Source organism: Leptosomus discolor, chromosome 1 (genome assembly GCF_034619465.1).
Source record: "Leptosomus discolor isolate bLepDis1 chromosome 1, bLepDis1.hap2, whole genome shotgun sequence".
NCBI classification, from domain to species: Eukaryota; Metazoa; Chordata; class Aves; order Leptosomiformes; family Leptosomidae; genus Leptosomus; species Leptosomus discolor.
In genome coordinates, this window is record NC_141391.1 from 150983099 (window position 1) to 150996322 (window position 13224).

General features: G+C 41.0%; 1 protein-coding gene across 4 annotated transcripts in view; it reads right to left on the reverse strand.

The window, feature by feature from the left end:
* Positions 1–3787: 3787 nt before the first annotated feature.
* The window catches only part of ERC1 (ELKS/RAB6-interacting/CAST family member 1), a 284902-nt gene continuing 275465 nt past the window's right edge, over positions 3788–13224 (reverse strand). For all 4 annotated transcript variants that reach the window (XM_086467310.1, XM_086467304.1, XM_086467291.1 and 1 more), the window contains one exon: positions 3788–3925. In XM_086467310.1, the coding sequence (XP_086323436.1) occupies positions 3788–3925 (138 nt within the window). The remainder of the gene's footprint in view (positions 3926–13224) is intronic.

Consider the following 13224-nt stretch of genomic DNA (forward strand, 5'->3'; position numbering starts at 1 on the left):
ACATGAGGCTGGATTCAGAGGAAAATACATACTTGGGCTTGTGGATATCATGAACAAGTGTGGTTGGGGTGTCAGCTTTTACACGGTATGTGGGCTTCAAGCTTGAGTTATTTTTTAGCCCAAACCCAGCTAAAATGACCTATTTAATCTTCTACAGACAGCTCCTTCAGTCCTTACATCTCTCAGTTTCTCTACTAATGACAGCTTGAAGAAAAAAAAAAAATTAAAGCAATTAAAACTTTCACAGCTCCCTCAGCAAATGGAACTTCATTCAACAGGAGAAGAAAAAGTAAGTTTCCCCAGGCTCCCTGGGAAGGGCCCCTGATTTCCTAGACCTGCTGCATTGCAGGACCACTGTGCTAGGAAACTGTCTGCATCTGCCTGGCTGCTGACACTTGGGTATAAGATTTTAAGAGAGCAGTGGTGGGTTAGGCAACTGGATGAGCATCACATACGCGCACACATATGGCCCTTCTGCCATGTGCCTGATACACAATTTTGTGAGGGATTATGATAACAAAATCCCTTTGTTGCCCTAAGGCCAACGGTGCAGCGCTCCATACGAGAGAAAAGAAAAAGCTTTCACTGGTCACATTCAGCATTGAATTGCGGCCAGCAGTACCTCCCAGATCACATAGTTCCTCAAGCTATTCACCCTGACAAGACCTCTTGTCAACACAGGATCAGAGAGATTACCTGAAATAGTTCAATGGAGATCAAGTCGGATCAAGTCTGTTCCTAAATGAGATCTGTTCTCTCCTTGAAAGCACTTTACGGAGGTCTAAGATCAGGGTTTAAGATGGGAAGCCTAGAAGACCTAGAAGATAACAGCAGTTAACAAGAAAAATTGCAAAGGCCTCACAATCCAGATGGGAGGAACAGCAGGTGTGTGACTGGGAGATAAAAGACCAAATGGCCAGCGTGAAAACTAGCCAGGCTTGACAAATGCTCTCAGGGAAGAGGCCGGGAGATGTGTAAACAGTGAGATTCACCCGGCTGCTGACACATGGGTCTTGCACACGCTGTCACGACAGCACTGTGCCTTTGGCTGGGGCACTTTCAACTCTAGAAACGCAGCTGAGTCAAAGAGGCAGAAGAACCAGCGCTTTCCTCCAATGTGTGGGCAACGCAGTACACCAAGGGAACCAAAATGACAGGCCGAAGTGACCACCCCTCGTTCTCATCCCCTCCCCCTGCCCCTGCCTGCAGCAGAAACGCTATCAAGGAACATCTCAGTAAGAGGTTTACAAGCAGGAGTCATTCGAACCATCGATAAGGGAAATTCCACAGCTTCTCACAGAGGAGGGATTGTTTTACAGCAGGGAACCAGGGCAGCTGGAGATTTGACCATATAAGTTAATGAGATAGTCAGGAGTGGTGGCGGTGGCGCGATGATGTTAGGCTGATGGCTCTGATGCTTTTACAGGCGGCATTAAATTCCTTGAGTGAGTAATTAGGGGTGATGAAGAAAAGGGAAGAGGGAAGATTTCAAAACAACAGCTTCTATCGAGATGTGCTGACTCAAATAATGGGACCAAAGGGGTGGTTCTGGGATGAGGCACGGCTGAGTGGTATGTACACTGTCTACATGCCTTCCGGTGTTCCCCCCTTGCACACATTCAGGTTCTCATTACTCTCCTCATCCATGACGAAAAAGCTTCACACGCAGGCTGCTACTACAGCAAGAACTAAAGTTACATTTCCTGATTTGCAAAGCACTGGCAGTTCAAAACACAGAAAAGGTGTGAATCACCTCTTCTTTGGAGACTTACATATTTCTTCCTAATGGACACCATGGTTATGGATCCAGTTCCTTCTGCTGAATCATTACAGTAGAATGAACTGGCATGTGATTTATTTTAAATCAGTTGTTTTCAATAGAGTCTACAAGTATATAAGGTTTCAGTTTTGCCCAATTTTCAGTGCTTGTTTGAAAAAAAGACAGGGTACATCTTCCCTTACTCAAACTTTTGCTGATCTTCTTTCTATTGGAAGTGATTGGTCACTTCTAAAGATAAAAATAAGGTGTGAAAGACCTACAGGGGATCTGTGTTGTGGATTTCAAAGACATAAGAAATGCAGTTTTCCTGAAAGGGCTTGGAACATTTTCCTCAGCATAAGTTTAGTGACTAAGCTCAAAATGTAGTAAGTCATATGGAATTAAACTGCAGGCTCTGAATGGGAGGTTTACCGAAAGGATTCATAATTAGCTAGTGACTAGGAAACCAAGATTTCTTCCACTGCTGTGTTGATATTTGGTCTTCATTTGCCCTCCCCTTGTTCTCTTAAGTAATATGAGAAACCTAAAGGGGAACAACTCCTTTAAGGAGCACATGGGGACGTGTTAAAGGGTTCTGTCCTGCAGATGCCCCCAGACACACATAACCACTGGTAGCCAGGAAAAAACGTGTCTCCCCATTAATGCATAGTCCAAGAATGAACACCGAAATCCTACTCATCAAACAGGATTCTGATTTGCTACCACAATGACAAATGGACCTGATATTTCAGGTCCTATTACCTATCAGCAGGGGCTTTAATGAGTGTCAAAGATGGATGGGAACAAGACTAAGGCCTCTCATATACATATAAGAATTGCACTGGTTTAACTAAAGCTGTGATTTCATACCTACCTATCTACTCAGCTGGGTGCCAACTCCAGCAGAGATGCTCCTCTTTATAAGAACAGGTTATTGCTCTGAACTGAAGCTCATTCCTTGTCAACCTAAGCTAAACCAAAATAAATTAAATTATAATTATAGTAAGAACTATATTACCGATTTACCTAACTTAATAGTTCTAAGCTAAATGATGCAATTTTCTCATTTACAAAACACCTAAGACTACTCTGGTGGCAGCTAGTGTTCACAAAGCTGTGGCCTGAAAAATTGGAAATGGACAACCTACACGAGCTAAAGCTGGGAGCTGACCTGTTGACCACACTTGCTTGAATGGAGAGAGCTCTCTACAAAATAAGAACTTAGGAGACGTAGACCTAAGATGAGAAACCTCAGCTAAAAATCCCAAGAAATCAACAGATGAAAACAGTTACCTGAAAAAATGCTGCACTAAGCACTTCAGAGTTATTCAGAACAATAAAAATCAAAGTTAAGTAAACAGAAAGCAGCAGTATGCTTACCTTGTTTCCCAGCTGCTAGATGAAGTGACTAACAGGAACAAATAGGGAAACTTTCCTTTCCTCTCTCTGTTATTTAAGAACATAAGAAACATTGAGACAGGCAGCGAGACCTGAGCTAGCTAGCTGATGCTGGCCAGTCATAAGCCATAATCAGAGCACACTCAGATTTGGTTTTAGCACTATGAATTTCTGGCTTTTAGCTTTTGTGAAAAAAAAAAAAGACAGAAAGAAAGAAAAAAAGAAAAGCAATACATGAATGAAAGGCAAGGGCTACCCTTCTACAACCTCATGGAGAACTAGAGCTGCTTGTATTCAGAGGATCCCCTCTTCTTTGCTCAGTAGACTTGGAAGAGCTCTGCTTAGCTGTATCCAAAAGTCACTATCAACAAAGTCAATGGGGAATTGGATTCTAAAGTGGAAAGGCAGTGAGAAGATGAATGCAAACATGAGCGAATAATCATAGACCGGAAGAACCTCGAGAGCACGTAGTTTTTAGAGGGTTTTTTTGCTTTTGTTTTCTTTGTAAAAGGTGCACCAGAAGTTTCTATTCCATTTTTTGTCTTTCACATTCCTCTCCACTTTTGTGGCTCCTTGGACTGACTGGGCTTGGCCACTGGTGTGCTGCTCTGGTGGGGCTAGTGGCCGAGGTCATGACGACTCCTCAAGCGCATTGACGACTTGCTCCAGGATGTCAGGGCAGTGATCCGCGATCTGCTGTAAGATGGCATTGGCAAACTCCTGCAGCTCTGCGCTCTCCTTCTCGCCCTTTTCTAACTCGTCATGAAGCTGCAAGAAACACACAGAGGCATGGTCATTCTCTATTACACTGTACAACGACATCTGCCCAGCAGGCTCAGCTCCAAGCTAAACCACCACTTTTAGACAGGGAGCTAGTGGAGGGGTAACATGCTGGGCACTTCCAGGATCGGAATCTTCCCTTGGTGACTCCCTCACCAGAAACCAGATCTTCTCCCCCCTCTTTATTTCACTTCTTCATTCCATAGGACCAGGCTTGTGACCTTCCCAGTTAAGGTTATGTCCACATGGGAAAACTAACGGGCTTAACTACACCTGAATAACTTGTTCTATGACAAATATTAGAAAAACTTCCTCTGTAGAATGTTTATCTGAAAGAAACTGTATTCCAGAAGCAATACAGCATTTTGCTAGCGTGTTATTTTAAATGTTGGACTTTTAATCACAAACAACAGGATGTTTCACAGGTCATTACTTCAGAATTACTTACTATAGGAAATCAATAGAAATGTTATGTAATTATACATAATACACTCAGAGTTAACCAGCACTCTAATTTTTCTGTGGAATTAATAATTTTCAGAGGCTGTGTTTCCTAAGTGAGTCATAAGATGACTGTACAGGATTTTTATTTACTAACTCTGCATTTCCTGTTGGATCATTCGTTGTTCAGTTTACTATAATCGGCTCAGAACAGGACATGGAACTTCAAAACTTTATCTTATCATTCTGTTGACAGTCTATAAACTGTTTTTCCAAGAAGCGGTGTTACAAACCATGCCACACAACATATTGGAGTATATGCGAACACGGTTTTTAGCTCCGAGCCTAACGCCATTGCCAGAATTAGGGACCCACAGAGTCTTTATGAAGAGCAGGAAACATCTGCCTTCAGTAACCTGTTTATCTGCCTAGCAATTGATAAAGTCCATGCTAGCCTGTGAACTGTGCAGAATCCCAAGTAAGGCTGTAATTTGTGCGAGCATTTTAGGGATTACTGTACTCACAGTGGTCTAAGGATCTAACAGAACAAGGAGAAGCAGCATCTCTTACTAGACCGGACGATACAGACAGATAGATTGGATAAGCTTTCAAGCAGATAGCTCTTTCATATACTATATATTGAAAAAACTCTCAAGTTTTTTCAGCAACATGATTTTCTTCTAATAAAGTATATTCCCTATGAATATAAGACAAGTACATTTGTAGCAGGTATGCACATCCACTTGGATGGAGTCTGAAGTCTGTTGCAAGCTTCTGCGTCCAAAGTTTCTTGTCATTTTGAGCAGCTGTAGCAACTAGCTTATCTACATTGGAACCTTCTTTTATTTTTTTTTCTAATATTATCTGTCAGTCCTGTAACATTTCTTCTTCCTAAGTGATTAATATTTTTATTGGAACTCAACTGTGTTAATATATGTCATGGAAAGAATGTCAAATTGGAACCTATCATCCCTGAAGGGATAACTGGTCATCAGTATACACATTTCTTGATCTATATTTTGTACTTCTGTAACATTGCTTGTTGTAGGTTTCAAAAAGAAAGAACTGCCAGGCAGCAGGACAACAGGGATCATTTTACCACTGTAAGAGCACAGTGCAGTGGGAAAGGTTGTATTTCTACAATTAAAATTCTAATCAGATACAACAGTATGTCTCTCTGTTTAGTGATGGTATCAAGCAAAGCACAGGAGATTGTTACTGCGAGAAATAGTGCATGAAAGCAAACAGCCTAAGAACAACTTTAGAATAAATATAAATGCTTTTTAAGGAAGTTATGGTATATAGACTTCTATAGACAAAAGTGAGAGAAAGGAAATTAAAAGGGTAAGCTTGCTACACTATTCCCTTTACTAGGCAGGGTAGCATATAGTAAATTATTTGGGCTTTGCATGCTGAATGTTAGTTTAATGTGTTCTTATGTGCTTTGTTCCTACTGGCTGCCGTGCTCACAGAACAGCTATATGAATCCGAGAGGGGCTCATGCCAAGAATCACAATGCAAAAGCAACCTGATCCTGCTCTGCGGAGTGACATGAGCCGGGGAAGTGGGGAAAACGAGAGGGAGGGGAGCACTCCGGGCTCTGTAAGGGCTCTCGCGGGAGAAGGGGGGGAATTCAGCAGTAACCCATAATGGCTCAGAAATGGCACGCTGTGGATAGGCGATTAGCCTGGTTCCAACAGCCTGGCAGAGTTATTAGTCGGAAACTTGCAATGGATGGATAAGCCTAGGAGAGGTTCAGTCAGCAAGCAGGATTGAAAGAGTCAGCACAGCCAGCTAGGAGCAGTGCTGGATATTAAGTGCCAGCAGACTGGGTTTCAGGGACTACCTCTGAGTCTCAGGTTGCTCAGCCCAGTGAAACCCCAGTGATTCAGGTGGCCCCAGCTCCAGCAGCCTGCAAACCACCTAACTGCTGGTGAATTCACGGGACTGGTTTGAACGTTGACCTCTGAGACAGGGCTGCCTTGGCTTCTTGGGCCAGCGCAAAGATGTCACGGTGCCATTCGTCAGAAGGGTGGGGGGTCGTGGAGGTCGGGAGAGACGCCAAGTAACGGGAGAAGAAGCCAACGATGAGATTCTCCTTTTCTTTATTCGGCTCCTGCAAGGGCCCTCGGCTCTCTGTCCACAGGAGGAGAGCCAGGAGAGGGCACTGTTAGCAGGCAAAGCAGGGGCCGGCTGCCTGCAGGTCCTGCACCACCACCTGCCCGGCCAGCAGCCCTCCGCCGGGCATCCCGGCCAAACCCTCCTGGTGAAGCTCCAGGAAAGGCCAAAGCAATTGATCAAATACAAAAGTACCTCGAAGAGATTAACCTTCAAAACTGAAAGGAGGTTGGTGGACAGGGGAGAACCCTGCAAGATGTTGTCTTCAGCAGGACACTACTGCAAACTCAGGATTGTCTCAGTTTCTTGCTGTACTAGTCAGCATTTCTGTATTTACAGGATTCCTTATAAAATCAAGGTAAGCCCAACAAAATAAGGCCATGCCAAAGCCAAAATAAATCAAATGTAATCAAACAAAAGTAACCAACTTAACCAGATGAAGAAAATATTTCCAAGAAACAAGTTTCTGACCATCGAGAGCCTAAAAGGAGACGGCTCTGAATGCTGAAGGCCAGCAATGGTACTTTGCAAATTAGTGCAGACAGAAAGTCTACACAGCTGGCTGGCAGATGTCTGTGATGAAACGTCTGAAAAAAGCAGCAATGATAGCCTTGCTAGCTTCAGAACATCTAGGTTTAATAATGGGATTTCTACTTAAATAAAGACATCTTAATTGACTATGCGGCTGGTTGCAGCATTTCTATATCAGGTATGTCATCTCTGTTTACGTCATTCCTTTCAGAAACAGCTGTGAGCAGCATACGTCACTCCTCATTCAGACAAGCTCCTTAATGGGGAACATCCAGTTCTCCATGGTATAACTTGATTCACTTAGATGTCTGGCAGTCCAAATTTTAGGGAAATTTCTTTGTAAGTATTACTATTGATTCTGCTCCTGGTTTCCTAGATTTTCGTCTTGTGAATGCAAATGGAAATGGTGTTATCTTCCCCATGCCATTTTTCTATGAAAATAAAAGAGTCTCGACAGTCCTTTTTTGTTGGCATTTTCAGCTGAGGAGATGAAGACATTCATACGCTTGCCTCATACAAATTATCAAAAAAGAGAAGGCAAGGCCAGATATGTTTGCCTAGTTGATGACAAGTAAAAATAGACAGATTAGAAAGAAAAGGATAGCAAGGACCCCAGAAGTGCTTCATAGTATTTATACTTTATCTTTGAATAGAAGAACAGAAAAGACCTTCAGCATCTCAGGGGAATAGAAGCTTGCAGATAATCTGCAATAGATTCAGACACTTTTCACCACTGCTGCCTTCCTTCCTGAGTTTAGAGCAAGTCACGATAGGAATACTTTTCCATTTATAGTTAAACTCCATCAGTGAAAAAAAATCCCAAACAATTCACCATGAAATTAGCTTGCATTGTGCTTCTTTGGTCCAAGATATTCCAGAACTTATTTAAAGACTAATTGACACTCAGAGAGATGGTAACTTCATAATTAAGAAATAGGATACTATGGTTTTATACAGACACTAGGTGAATTGTGCTGCTGCTCCGCAGAACCTTTGTGGCCTTTGCTTATCCCATAAGTTAAACAAGGCAACATTAAGCTAAGACCCTTTAAATTTTATTTATATGGAGGAGGCTTACTCCCCAAAGTGTTATTTTCCTCCCGCTAACAATTCCACAAAAATTGATGAAAAAAGGCGAACAAAACTGAAGTAGTATCTCATCTCAGGCTACGGAGGGTGAAACTGAATACAGAATATGAGGTGCTCATAGAGTGGCGTGAAAAGAAAGTTAACCGCAGGACTTCTATAAGGCTACCACACTGGGATCTGGAATATGTTTCTCCAAAGTTTAGGTGTTTCTGGACCAGGCTACAGTTAGGCTGAAAAATACCTTTACAGCTTAAAGTAACAGAAATAAGCATCAAGAAGAAATTCAGCTGATTTAATCTTAAACTTTGTTTTTGTCTCAAAGTAAGTTAAACTACACTGCATCTCAGGCAAATGGTCAAGAACTTTTGCATCTTCCCAGGCCAACCAGAGTAAATATGTATATTCGAAGTAGTGAGAGCCAATAACATACAGACCTTTATTTCTCAACTACAGACCTATAAAAGGGCCAGAAGAAAGGATTAGGAATATGGAAATCCCAGTCTGCCAAACTTAAAAAAAAAAAATATATATATGTAGACCCTTAAATATTTTTGCTCTATCTGTAAGTTTTATTTTTATGTTAGCTTTTTCAAAACATTCAAAACACGTGCATTTAAAAATTAAAGTAAGATTTCAAATTAAACATTCTGTCTTGTCTTTTAAAATAACATAAATGTTTAAAATATGTTTTAAATATATTTAAATACATTTGAATAGATTTTACAACCAATTTGACAAAAAACCCTGAAAAAATTTGTTAAGGGCTCTTGCATCATGTATTTGAAATAATTTTCTCACATGGGATTTATTCTGCATTCCTGAGCGTCTCTAAGCTTTGTGAATAGCAGAAATAGTACTATTTCCTTGGTAAGGAATTAATTTCAAAATTATATAAATGGGAAGAAAAAGTGTAACTTACAGACATTTATTTTATTCCTTTTTTTCCTTCAAATTTTGCATTTGACTGGAGAATTTTTCCTGCAAATCCTGCACTTGCAGGTAGTATGTCCATCCTCCAGCAACAGCAGCAATCATTTCACAATCAGAGGACAATTTTCCGTTCATACAAATTCTGGTGTATGTTATTCACTGAAAATCAATGCTGCTATAGCGTGCAGGAAGCTGCTATTCTGTGGCTAAGCAGAACAAACAACAACTATTGCCTGTACCACAGGGCCACCTGCTAGGGCCAGGCCCTGCTGAGCTGAGCGCCCAGAACGCAGGCAAACCCCACAACCCTAATCCCGAACAACTCGCAATTCTGCACATTAAAGTCACTGTGAAAAAGAGTCAGGCGGCTGCTTCTCCTAGTTCCAGTTGCAACGCGTTACCTTAGGCGTCAGTTTACTCTCTTGAGGGCAGATTGGTAGGCACTGTCAGAATTACTGTGCCACACACTTCATGCTGGGCTTGTACCTTGCTCCTTGCTTTCTCTGCTGGTGAGTTAGGCCTCCCTGTCCCCACAGGCACTCTGCCTGTTTAGTCAAGGCAGCACTTGATAGTCAGAACAACAGGGAAAACTCACCTGTCTACAAGGCAAATCTTCAATCACAGAATCATTTTGGTTGGAAAAGACCTCTAAGATCATCAGGTCTAACCATTATCCTAACACTACCAAGCCCACCACTAAACCATGTCCCCAAGCATCACATCTATATACTCTGTTATATGTCCTAGCTGATGACTTTTTAACTGTTAGGACAGAGGGTTGGCAGGCAGTTACGGTTTTGTACCTGCACAGCGCAAGGACAAAGCAAGAAGTACTTGAATGAAACGATGAAGTTATATCCATCCAGTTATTTCAGGATCAGAGCTGGAGCCCTTTTCTACTCTTTCCACATTTCTTATTTCTCATAAAGAGGAAGTTCATTTTGTGTATTACGAAGTCATGGAGAATCCTATCATCAGCTCTGAAATTTCTGACAGATATTCCAAGAAAGAAATGTCCATGGAATTATCTTGGTCCATACAATGCAGTGAGCCTGACAAGCTGACAGAGGACCGAGGTGCTCCTGCCTGTGGTTCCTTTTATCCAGGAAGGATCTCCACAGAGGCCTCCCTAGTGACCCCCACACAGCCAAGCAGAATCCATAGCAGTAGCTCATGCCAGGAGATGCTGCAAAAAGCTTCCACGAGGACCACAGTGTCTGAGCAAGGCACAGAGTAACAGAACTTGCTACTAATAGCAAAACATACGGAAAGGTGAGCTGCCCTCGAAAAAATAAGGTAACAGCTCAGGTGGTACACCATCTGCTTGTAGGATCTGCTTGAAATGAGACCACAGTAAATTTCAGACATGCTACACACATACACGAAACGCTTGACCATGTCCTGAAAGCAATGTTTTTCCCTTTGTATCTCTTCTCATGTTAGGAATAGTTAATGTTACTGATTGATAACATATATTTTTAAAATTAACAATTCCATGCACAAATAAAAATGGATAATGTTATGGCATTATGGATATGGTCAACTTATGGATAACATTTGTGACTTCAACCAGTATTTAAGAAGTATGACACTGATCTCAAGTTCTCATCCTCACCCAAAACATCAATTTAATATAAAAGTTTAAAATGCTACAGGATTTAGTAATTTTAGAGAGTTCCTATATCCATTACTTTCTCAACTAAACTCAGGAAATACATTTGCACACGACGAAGGATATAAATTGTTGCAATTATTACTTCTAATTTCTAACAGAGACCAGAAGTGGGCTGTTTAACTTTAAAATACATTATGCATTCCCATAAGATTACAAATTAAAAATAAATGACATAAATCAGGTGGGGAAGATAACAAGCTAATGGAAGAGTAGTCAGAGAAGAAAGACAGGGTAAACTCTGAAGTAATAGAGTAATTTAGAATGACTAAATGCAAAACATAGCAGAGCAATTTCTTTACAGAAACTAAGTAAGTTGAGTAATTTCTCATAGATGATACAGCAGCAAGAACGCAAGTGGAATCTGAATGAAGTACACAGGATGTTTATAGATCAGCTATTTGTAATTTAAAGTTTACAACATTATTTGTATAACAAATCATGTGTTTAATACTTTCAAAATTCAGAAAGCATATATGCAATTTTAAAATGGAATTTGAAAGCTACATACATGCAGTCTGGTGCCCTTTCATACGAGAACCTTAACATTTGCTAAGAGTGAAATGTGAATTATGTGCAATGTAAATTATGCTCCTCGAAACCAAGCCATGACCGTTTCGCTGATACAGCAGGTTGTGACTGATTCAGTGAAGTGACATTATCACCTTTTTCCTTCCTCTACTTCGAGTAGCTGAGCAGAACAGACATTCCTAATTTCTTGGGAGAGGACTGGTAAGTAGGAATCGCTAGATGGTCTGTGCTTTGGCTGAAGCTGGTACAGAGGGAGAGGGAAGACAACGCTTCTTCACTACAAAGTCTCTTCTATGACCACAAAGATTGTTCAAAATGCCTCTCTGTAACTCACAGCTGACGCAGTCATAGGTGCAACACCATGTTAGTAGTGGTGTGAGACAAGCTCTCAGAGAAGGTGTCTTCTGAGAGCATCTCATGGAAATACATCTGCCCAGGTCCTACAGGCTGGCATTGATGCCCAGGTCATAACACAAATGCTGCCTGAAACACCTCTGGGGAAAGAGGAAGAGGTTGATTGTGTGGGAAAAAAACAGTGCCTGGGGGTTAGCAGAAATAGGCAGGACCCCCTGCAGCCTGGACGAAGCCAGGACATGTTGGACACGGCTGGAAAGAGCCAGGGATGGCAGGGAGCCAGGGAGCAAAATGCCACCTCCTCCTCCTCCTCGGTTCTCTTCTGTTGGAAGAAATACTTTTTCAGAAGGACTGTCACTGTAGGACCTATTGAAAATACAAAACTCTCCATAATAGGAAGTTCCGCACGTTTTAGAGCTGGATTTGAAGCATTCGAAACATTTATAGTAGCGCTTAAGATACTAATGGAACAAACACTGTTGCCTGCTACTAATATCTGGTTGTTCTGTTTGGTTGTCACTTTTTACTTTCTTGTACTGCTTCCTTGCAACCACAGTGCAGCACACCACTACCAACATATTTAAATGATGATTTTCAGCAAGTTCTACTTTCTACTCCATTCTTTCCTCTTGCAAAGATCTGATAAAAACAAAAACTAAACTATAAATAAAAATGTGGACCATATCATTACGTTCTTAATGTCATTTCCTTTCACATAGGAATAAAATCCCTCACTTAAGAGGCAACCATGTGAAACGTGAAACGTCGCAGTAGTTCTAAAGAGACCAAGAATATTAACATAATGATACGTTTAGGACAAAGTGAAAGAAAATATTGTATTTAATAGAAATTGCTAGGATAATGTAATTATTTATAATGAATGAATGGAATTTTTATTTCTGAGTGTTGAGATTGGAACATTCTTCCTTCCTTCTGGTAACTTCAATTTTTTAAATAAGAAAAGTTGAACAGGACATGAACCGGTTGAAGAAGGACAGTTCCAGACACAGTGCTGGTTAACTTCTTTGGGGACATTGGGTCAGAACTGACTCAAAGGAATATTTTCCACCACATGAATAACTTAATGACATTGTTCCAAGCACTGTAGATTCTTCGTTGTCCACAACTTAGTCTAGTACACTAGTTTAGATTAGGTTTTGAGATACCATATACTCATAAAATCCTGGCTTCAGGCCTTCATTATAAATGGACCAAAATTTTACTACAGTAAGTCATCTTTACAAAACGTCTTTGACAAAATGCCAACAAAGAATGATATAGCATCTCGGCCCCATATTTTGATTAAAATCAGTTGAAGTCACTAAGGAATAAAGCTGAACTTAATGGCAGCATAAAGAAATAATTATACATGAGAGGTACCAACTAACAACCAAACTTTGAGAGTCCACAAAATTTTTTATGTGGCAACAAATTCCTCTTAGAGCCATGGCGTTGATGCTGGCAGATGCTTTTCCAACAACTTGTACATCGGTTTTTGTGGGTCACTGTGGATGTGTCTGAAGAGTGAAAAGCTTACATCTACTTCATATACTAGTTTTACCTTCCAGAAGAGGTGACAGAAAACTCCTACTATTTGTGTCTGGGCCTCCCCACCAGGTAT